The sequence below is a fragment of the Triticum urartu genome, unplaced genomic scaffold (genome assembly GCF_003073215.2).
Source record: "Triticum urartu cultivar G1812 unplaced genomic scaffold, Tu2.1 TuUngrouped_contig_10235, whole genome shotgun sequence".
Lineage (NCBI taxonomy): Eukaryota > Viridiplantae > Streptophyta > Magnoliopsida > Poales > Poaceae > Triticum > Triticum urartu.
The window spans coordinates 634-10,215 of NW_024111082.1; the positions used below are offsets into that span (position 1 = coordinate 634).

The following is a 9,582-nucleotide window of genomic DNA, read 5'->3' on the forward strand; positions in this document are numbered from 1 at the left end:
AAAATCGTCTCACAAATGATTGTGTATAATGCTAAGATTTTTGCAAATCACTCATGGCTTGTTGCGTCATTTATTCGCTCAAGATTGTACTACACGCCTATAGTATGACTGTACTATTACTGCTGCTCTCCCCTTTTGGGTCTATTGGACGGGTTCGTTCAACCGAACATTTAACCAAAAATATTATAATAAATGATTGTGTGTAATGCTAAGATCTTTGCAAATCACTCATAGTTATGTCATTTATTAGCTCAATATTGTACTACACACCTGTAGTATCAGTGTACTGTTGTTGTACTCTCTTCGTGTGGGTTTATTGGACAGGTTCATCCAACCAAACGCTTAACCAATATCTTCTTATAAATGATTGTATTTAATTTTAATATCCTTGCAAATAACTCATAGCTAGTTACAACATTTATTAGCTCAAGATTATACTACGCGATGTAGTACAACTGTACTACTACCGTCGTACACTCTCAGTATTGGTTTATTGCATGGGTTCATCCAACCGAACATTGAACCAAAAAATCTTCTCATAAATGATTGTATGTATTGCTAGGATCTTCGCAAATCTCTCATAGCTAGTTACATCATTTATTAGCTCAAGATTATACTACACACCTGTAGTATGACTCTACTATTGTCGTAGTCTCTTCGCCTAAGTTTATTGGACAGGCTCATTAAATCAAACATTTAACTAAAAATTGCCTCATAAATGATTGTTTGTAATGCTAAAATCTTTGCAAATAACTCATAGCTAGTTATACCATTTACTAGCTCAAGATTATACTACACACCTGTAGTATGATTGTACTACTATTGTCATACATCTCCGTTCGGGTTCATCTAGTCGAATGTTTTACCAAAAATCTTGTCATATATGATTATGTGTAATGTTAAGATCTTTGCAAATCACTCGCTAGTTACACCATTAATTAGCTCAAGATTGTACAACACACAAGTAGTATGACTATTGTTTTCGTACTCACTTCATCCGGGTTTATTGGGCGGGTTCATCAAACCAAATGTTTAATCAAAATCATCTCATAAATGATTGTGCGTAACTCCAAGATTCTTGTAAGTCACTCATAGCTACTTACTTCGTTGTTCTCAAATAAAAATACAGTTACTCCATTAAGTTACTATCATGTAGTTTATGTGCAATTGTTAGCATTATTATGCGATAATTATATGAATTATAAGTTAGCATTGTAATTTTCTCATCACATTCTTGATCTAACCATGTATATGGAGATCCAACATTCGTTTTTAAAGAACATGACATCGACCTTGTATCTTGCTTAATATTCAACCAATATCCCCTTATAGATGATTCTATAACTCTATGATTAAATTATACATATCTACTTACCCCCATTGACTTACTATCAAGTACTAGTAAACTGCACGTGCTTTGCACGTAGTAACCAGTTGAGATGGAACTAAAAGATAGCAGAGGGTCCAATTTATGTAAAAGAAAATAATCATTTCTATTTTTAGACCCCTTGTTTCTCATCCATATATAGGTTTGGAAAATGTATCCTACTATACAACATAAGCAAAAGCTCAACTACAATATGCAACAACACAAGTGCTCACAGCTACAAGTCAAACATCAATAACTTATAACCAAATAGGTCATGGCAGAATCGCCCACCATACAATTATTGCTATTTGCGAGCTGAGTTTGTTTTCAGGGTTGATCTCACATATTGTTTATAGACAGCTATGTCACGTACAACAGTACATATAGATACATACACTTCTTTTACTAACATTTTTCAAATCCACAACTAAAGAGGGTAGCTCATGCCAAAATGAAGCTGGCACCTAATAGTAATGTTGCCTGAAGCATGGATGCTTAGAGCTCACCAGAAGCCTTCATTTCAAGTTCATGATCCATAAAGGCATAAGATTCCAATTGACCCTGCCAACATGAGAGTGTATCAAGTTAAGTATTGAGACAAAAAAATGTGCGAAGAGGCATTCAATGACAAGATAAAAACAACACCTTCTATATGGTATAAAACCAGTCTGCAATGTCGATCATGGTTTTGTGCAATCTAAGGCTAGCATAATCAAAAAACGTAAATGACCAAATTCCAGCTTAGCAAATCAAATTCATGGTTTGCACATAAAAAATGATTCGGTGTATTATACATGAAACAAGGATCCTGATCTAGTTGATGATCTTCTGGACACAAACTTAGAACTACAGCAAACAAAAAAGTTGACAATAGTAGCACAATACTCCATTCGTGCTCTCTCTGAACAGAAAACATTATGTATTCATATATCTGTAGAACATATTAGAATATAAGGCCTATGTTATTCATGATTCTAATATATGCGTATATTTATAAAAAAATCTCAACAATTATCAACGTACCAATATTATGAGACAAAGTAAAGCATGCTCATATATATGAAACAAAGACAGTTATGCATTATATACATTTATCGTGCCAAAACCTCCTTATAGACAATATTTTTGGTACTTTTTCCTGATGGGTCGACATCCCTGTTTGGCTTGGCAAGTATTCTTGTTGTTTGCCTTGATATTCCTCGGGACAATGCAACATATAGTTGACCGTGAGAGAACACAGGTTCTGGAAGGTAGATACCAACATGCGGAATTGTTTGACCTTGAGCTTTATTGATTGTCATTGCAAAGCTAAGACGAATTGGAAATTGCTTTCTCTTGAACTTGAAGGGAAGCACATCATCTTCAGAAGGATACAAAGGTATTCTTGGAAGGAATACTCGCTTTCCAGCATGTTGTCCTCCAATAATTTCAGCATCGATAGCATTATCTTGAAATGCCTTAATAATAAGCCTTGTTCCATTGCATAACCCATTATGAGGATCTAAATTCCGAAGCAAGATCACAGGGCAATTTATTTTCAGCCTGAGAACATGTGGAGGTAGGCCATTAGGTATGAGAGAATTCAGGAATTCAGGTGGGTAGTGATTGTGAGTATCATCCACTGCTGAATCAAAACTATAGTAGACCTTTTCTTCTCCAGGAAATCGATCTATAAGCTTCACATTTAATTCATCCACGTATTCATTTTGGTGGAAAGAATGGCACGAGAACTTATATAAGACGGTAATCTTCCATTCTTGTCAAGTGAAGGAAATACTTCGTTTAGCAACTTACTAACCGAGGTCTCTGAATGTGTGTAACCTACAACCATCTCTTCAGGTAAATGCACATAGTCTTCACCAATTGATTCTTCAACGCCATTGCCAACTCTCAAGAGAAAATCAGAGAACCATGGATCTGTTTGTGCTCTCATATTGCGCCAGAGTTTTATTTGTCTTATATCCTCCCACAGATAAGATTTTCTGAGAATGGCATTAACAATTTGGGCTCTAGTGCCACGCCTAACTACTGGAAGGACTTGTCGGAAATCTCCTCCGAACACAATTACTTTACCTCCAAATTGTGATCTACAACCAGTAATATCTTGCAGGGATCTATCAAGTGCCTCAACTGCTTGCCGTTTTGTCATGGCAACTTCATCCCAAATTATCAAAGATGCTCTTCGAAGTAATTCAGCTGTCCCACTCTGCTTACTGAAGTTGCACACAGTATCTTCTTGAACATTTATTGGTATTTTAAATCTGGAATGGGCCGTCCGACCACCAGGCATGATAGAAGCTGCAATGCCAGATGTTGCTATTGCAATGGCTATCAAACCCATTGATCTTACTTTTGCCAATAAAGCTTTATAAAGGCACGTCTTTCCTGTACCTCCTGGACCATCGATGAAGAAGACCTTACCCTTCTGGTTCAAGACGTGGTCCATTATTTCATCAAAAGCAAGCTGTTGTTCATTGTTTAAAGTTGCCTGCAGCTCCAGGTCTTCTTTAGCAACTTCAATAGACATTTCTTCACTCAATTCTCTCGCCTCTAAGCTGTCCAGATCATCAGCATCCAATAGATCTGGAAGATCAAAGGTCTTGATGTCCTTTCCCATGGAATATAACAAATATCGAATATCTCCAAGCACGAGTTTCTCGATTGCTTCATCACTTATGTTCTCCCTACGAAAATCGTCAGACATTGCTTCAAAGTGATTGTTCCATAATGCACGAACATTTGTAACTTCGCAAAATGCCAAAATTGTAGCAAAAAGCCTTCTAAGTGCATAGGGCATTTGAAATGTGGCAGCTTCGGTGAGACAGTCAGAAATACTATCATCTGCTTCTATGAGACCCCTTCTCTCTGCAGCTTCTCTAAATGTGGAGAAAACAACACCATCAACAGTACGTAAATCATCAAAAGATGTAGCCCCCCTCACATGGTTTAGCAATATTCTCAAGTAATAGCGTTCACCTTCTGCAGGGTGAGCAGCCACAAATCGACCTATTTGAATTCTCTTGGTACGTTGTCTCCATGTCTTGTGGTTCCTCTGCCATGTATAAAATTCAGGGAATTCCTTATATAGGAAATTTCTAGCATAAGGATCGATAGAGTTCATTCTAAAATACTCAGTAAGCATTGTCCTGGAAGATGATTCTATACTAATCACATTTTCCAAATTGTCAGTCTTTATAACGGACCAAATGCATATTTGGCAAATGGACTTGTAATTGTAGAACGGGAGGAGACATCTCACTCAGGTCGAAAGAGTAAATTCTCCATATTGCTTCTGGAGGTGATATAAAGCGGGCATCTCTATACTCACGAATTTCCAATAACTCGACCTTCTGCGGCTTCTATAATAAAAGAGGCACGATCATGACCCTTGTAAATGTACTTAAATAAATACTTAACAGCCTTGATGCTGGAGCAAACTTCGATGTTTATATGGCAATTATATCTCATAAGTAGGTATGGATTATACGGCACAACCCATCTATTATCCAAAACAGATCCCCTAATGCGCACTTTACGGCCATCATCCCTGCGTCTATAAATTGGATATGAGTCTTTCCCTTGCAATGTAGCATCTGAGAATGCTTGGGGATAATGGTATTTACATTCCCCATTTTGCATGCAGGAATTTTTACTATTGAGAACGCCACAGGGCCCATGCATCATGTGTTTAATAACTAAATCATGTAACACTGGGTACTTGTTTTTGTTAGGAATTTCAGCTGATATAATTTGATCATACTGATCTGGGTTATTTATCTTATAATCCGACTTTAGGATTATTAAGAAATGTGCATGGGGTAGCCCCCTCTTTTGAAATTCAATAACACGCACGTGAGCGGCAACTTCACCAAAAAAATTCTTTTTAAATATAAGATTCTTAAGATCCTCCAATTTTGCCTTGAATACTCGTGCTACCAAATCTGGCCGATCTTGTGCTAATTGTCCTGGTGCGAGCTCTTTTGTTATCTCCTCCCAACTTGGATTGCATGTCATTGTAAGAAATAGATCTGGTTTTCCAAACCATTGGACCAAAGCCATGGCGTTTAGATATCGTCGCCTCATGTCCCGTGGGCCTCCTATGAAAGAGGGTGGGAGCACTATATGCTTCCCATTCATGCACACACGTGTCTCACCCGCAACAACACTATCAACCAGCCCTTGATATAAATTTGCTCGTATAAGATTTTGGTTTGCTGGTTTTAGGTAGAATGCCAATCTTATTGACTCAATCTTAATGTACATATCAACAATGTACTGTTGAGTTAGTCGTTTGCCAAAAAGCAAAACATTAAATTCATTCGGTCGCACTTGCAGTTTGAAACAATAGTATTCCCTTGGTGAAACAAATGAACCAGAGTTATACTCCATCCCTATAATGGAAAACATTTTAATTTAGATAAATAATTTTTAAAATATAATATAAGTGACAGTTGATTATGCGGCACAATTTACCTTCTTTGTTATAGTCACCTTCTTGATTGATCTTATTAACAATGACATTTGATCTCACTTTTGGTATTTTCAAGTTCCACCCAACTTCCCCGTTTGGGAAAATAGTGGATATGAAAGTGGGTCATAACAGCCATGGTACGCTTTTATGTACTGTGGATCATTTGATTTACCATATACCATTATACTCCTATCGAAGTGACCCTGAGGATTATTTCCTTCTACCCAGATTGCTGCTACTTGTGATGTAGTTGGTGCATTATATACTCGTTGATCTAAAGAAATGTCTGTGTTGAGCTCAATTCGATACTCATCAAGGTTTGACACTGAACCAAGGCTTCGAAATGTCTGGGCGTAAGGATTAGATGAAAGTATGCTCGCCAATTTTCCAATGAGAACTCTATCAAGATTAGGAGAATAACGAAATCTGTGTTGCAAATCTGATTCAGTGTCATAAAAGTATAGTTGTAAATGCTTAGGGCCATCTTCTACTGGAACCAATTGATCAATTCGATGATAAATTTGACCTTGTGCACGGAAAGTGTAAACACCAGACTTTTTATTGCAATATCTCTGGTCCAAGATAACACCAAGAGAGGTAAAAGAGAAGTGAGAATTGAAGTACCGGATATTGTCCTGAAAGTACTTAGCGTCAGGATCTTGACTTGTGTATAGTCGGCGCATTTCATCAGGAACATATGGAGTTACTATCTTGACCTTGCCACCCATGCAACAAAATGTTGGATTCTCATACTGGAACCGTTTTGCATTGCAATTTGTGCAGTTAGGCACTGGCTCCAAAACATGATGGCCACTTGGTACATTCCGATATATACAATCAAAGGGATCATCTTGCATTTCACAATTTGCATGGTTTTGGTCTCGATATGATAATACGCAATCCGTTCCTGTTCATTCTTTTTAATAGTGAGAAAACTGTGTCGCAATGGTAGTAATAATTATTTATACTAAGAACACACATTAATGCTTACCGTGTCCAGCGAATATGTAACCCTCATCATCTTCAGTCATATATTCAGATTGCCCAATTTCATCTATACATCAATTTGTCAATCAGTAAAATAATATTTTAGGAGAAGTAAAGTCGATGATTGATCGATGCATTAGAAATTGCTATGGTACACCGTGACAATTGTATTACCTTCTAGGACAGGAAAAGAACCATCTGGAACATAGATGGTGCTGTCATGGTCTTCCTGCTCATTGGCTACACCATCTTCATGTGTTCCCTTTCCAGTATTACTACGACCTGCCCCATTAGACATTCTCCTTCTCTTATGTCCACTGCCCTTGTCCAGGAATGCTGATACACGCTTATGTTGACCAGTACCTGTCAATTAATTACATGATGTAGATATGTCGGATGGACTGATCACGGTCTAACTTTTAGCAACTAGACTGATTATGCCAAATCGAAGGATATTGTAAGATGCAGAAAGTTTAAGCTCATCAAATTATTGGTATGAGTTTCGCCAAAAAAAATAATTATACAGTAATATGTATTAACAAATAATAGTAGAGCAGGAAGTGGATGTAATATTCTACTCATCAGAAATGCCTATCACAATCTGAATGATAAGCATGTTTTTCCTTATATACATATACATGCCCGTTTTGGAGATAAACATAACATGATTAAGTGACAATTCATGTAATAATAATTAGGACATGAAGGAATTTATGTTAATACTAAAAAAGTAAGACAGAATATTATTGCATTAATATGTACCTTCTGTAATTGAACTGGTGAGAATAGTTGTGTGCATGCTTCCATTGGTACAAGTACAAGTTTGACTCCCAGATTGTGCATTATCACTAACTGCAGCAGGATTTTTCCTTCTCCGTTTGTACTCACGGTTCCTTTCCAGGTAGGCAGCGCGCTATTCTGGAGTCATCTCCAAGTATCTTTCCCGATCACGATAACGCTTACGCTCGGAAGCATTTGTTGGTAGACTTACGTGTCCAGTTGAAGGAGTATTTGACTGTATGGATATGCCAGATAGATTGATTGATCGTTTTGTCCCAGTAATTGGATGATCCACTGAACCAAGAATTTTTTGTGCTGAAATAAATAGAACATTTCAGAAAAACCGTGAGCACTCTTTTAATACACAAGGCATAGGTTTTATTTATATATTTAACATCTAAGAAGTTCTAATCTTGTTTCAATATTCTGGTGACCAGAAATATTAAGGACGTACCTTGTTTCCCTTTTGATAAACTATGTGAGTCAACCACATTTGTAATATCTTGAAAAGGGGCCCGTAATGGCATTCCAATGGATCCTGCTGTATGGTTACTTGAACTTCCATTCACTTGCTTCCTAGATAATTGTCCACACTTGACTCTGCCAAGGCGCTGAGCAACATAGTAGACGACATTAGCATAAGCATAGGTAGAGCATGCAGCAGTATACGCACGCGAAGCTTAAGTCACATAAAACTTCTTGTAGCAAACTATTTTTTTGCATATTAATTGATATTCATAAATAATCCAACAATAGACAGTATTGATGTTTTGTCAGTACAGATTTTGACATGGTACAGTGTAACATATAGCAGTGCTCTCTATAAAGGATCATTTCAAATGTAACATACAGCAGTGAAGATGGGGTTTTAAATGGCTGTAACACTTCTATGGAAGTATGAGAAATGAAACGGAAAAAAAACTTTGTGGACATAAACACAAACATGTGGTGGTCAGAGTATGCTGTGATATAATTTCTTGATTTCTATACTGAAATACAAAATCTGGGTTCGGATTTATGGCATCTGATACACATATAATTAGAATGTATAAAGATCATCAAAGAAATTAGCACCACTTCTATACTTTCTCAAATTGTATCTTACCTCTTCAACATCTAAGCTGTTAGTGCGTGAGGTTGAGGATGCTTTGTTCACGGCCGTCGGGCTGCACTGGTATGTCATCCGGCTGCTAGCACTTGCAGCAGCGATGGCATCCGGGGCGGATTGGTCTGATGCGCATACGGCCGGAGTTGCCAGGAAGCGGTGGCGGCGACCACGTGGAACAGTAGCAAGGGGTTATGAACGCATGAAGGAAAAGCTCCTGCAGCGGCCCGAGTTTGAGCGATTGGGGTTGAAAGGGAGGAGGGCTTGCCGCGGCTGGGGGCGTAGGGCAGATCTGTCTCTAGAGGAGATGCCAGGAACAGGAAGGAAGCGGTGGCGCGAGTACAGGGCGACGGCGAGGGGACGGTGAAACCACGAAACAGAGTCTGCTTCGATGAGAGAGAGGAGATGGTGCGGGATTTTTTTGTTGGTATTTTATTTAGGTGGGGATGCTCTAGGTGCTTCCAGAATAACAGAGCGCACGCATCCAAAGAGCTCAAAACCAAAGCGCGCGCGGGGGCGGCTGCGAATCCCGAAGATCTCAGCCCTTGGGTTCGGTTTGGTAAAGATCTGACGGCAGATCTTGAACACAGCAAGCTGAATCAATGGTCCATGTTTGGCTTGACATGCTAGGAGGAGAGAGAGGGGACCAAATTCAAAATTGGTACACTATAGACTAGTATAGACTAGTATAGATATATATCATGTTCTTTCCAACATGCTGAGTTTGCCAAATGATAAAATGAAAAAAAAGGTGAAGATCACCATAACTCTTGCATAAGGTAGAGGATAATAATAAAGGATAGGCCATTCGTAGAGGGAAGCAGAGGTTGCCATGCGCTTTTATGGTTGGATATATAAAATCTCAATGCG

General features: G+C 38.2%; 1 protein-coding gene across 4 annotated transcripts; it reads right to left on the reverse strand.

The window, feature by feature from the left end:
* Positions 1-1,543: 1,543 nt before the first annotated feature.
* On the reverse strand, positions 1,544-9,141 carry LOC125526482 (ATP-dependent DNA helicase PIF1-like). Of its 4 annotated transcripts, none has more exons than XM_048691172.1 (7): positions 8,713-9,138; positions 8,062-8,218; positions 7,590-7,922; positions 7,002-7,190; positions 6,832-6,894; positions 6,465-6,747; positions 1,544-1,930 (listed from the first exon to the last, which is right to left on the reverse strand). In XM_048691172.1, the coding sequence occupies exons 3-7, from the start codon at positions 7,624-7,626 to the stop codon at positions 1,885-1,887; spliced, it is 618 nt and encodes a 205-aa protein (XP_048547129.1). In that variant the 5' UTR covers positions 7,627-7,922; positions 8,062-8,218; positions 8,713-9,138; the 3' UTR covers positions 1,544-1,884. The 4 variants fall into 4 exon arrangements, with proteins under 4 accessions (XP_048547129.1, XP_048547128.1, XP_048547127.1 ...); XM_048691171.1 differs by lacking the exon at positions 1,544-1,930 and adding an exon at positions 2,467-4,421; XM_048691169.1 differs by lacking the exon at positions 1,544-1,930 and having other exon boundaries at positions 4,757-6,747; positions 8,713-9,141.
* Positions 9,142-9,582: the final 441 nt, after the last annotated feature.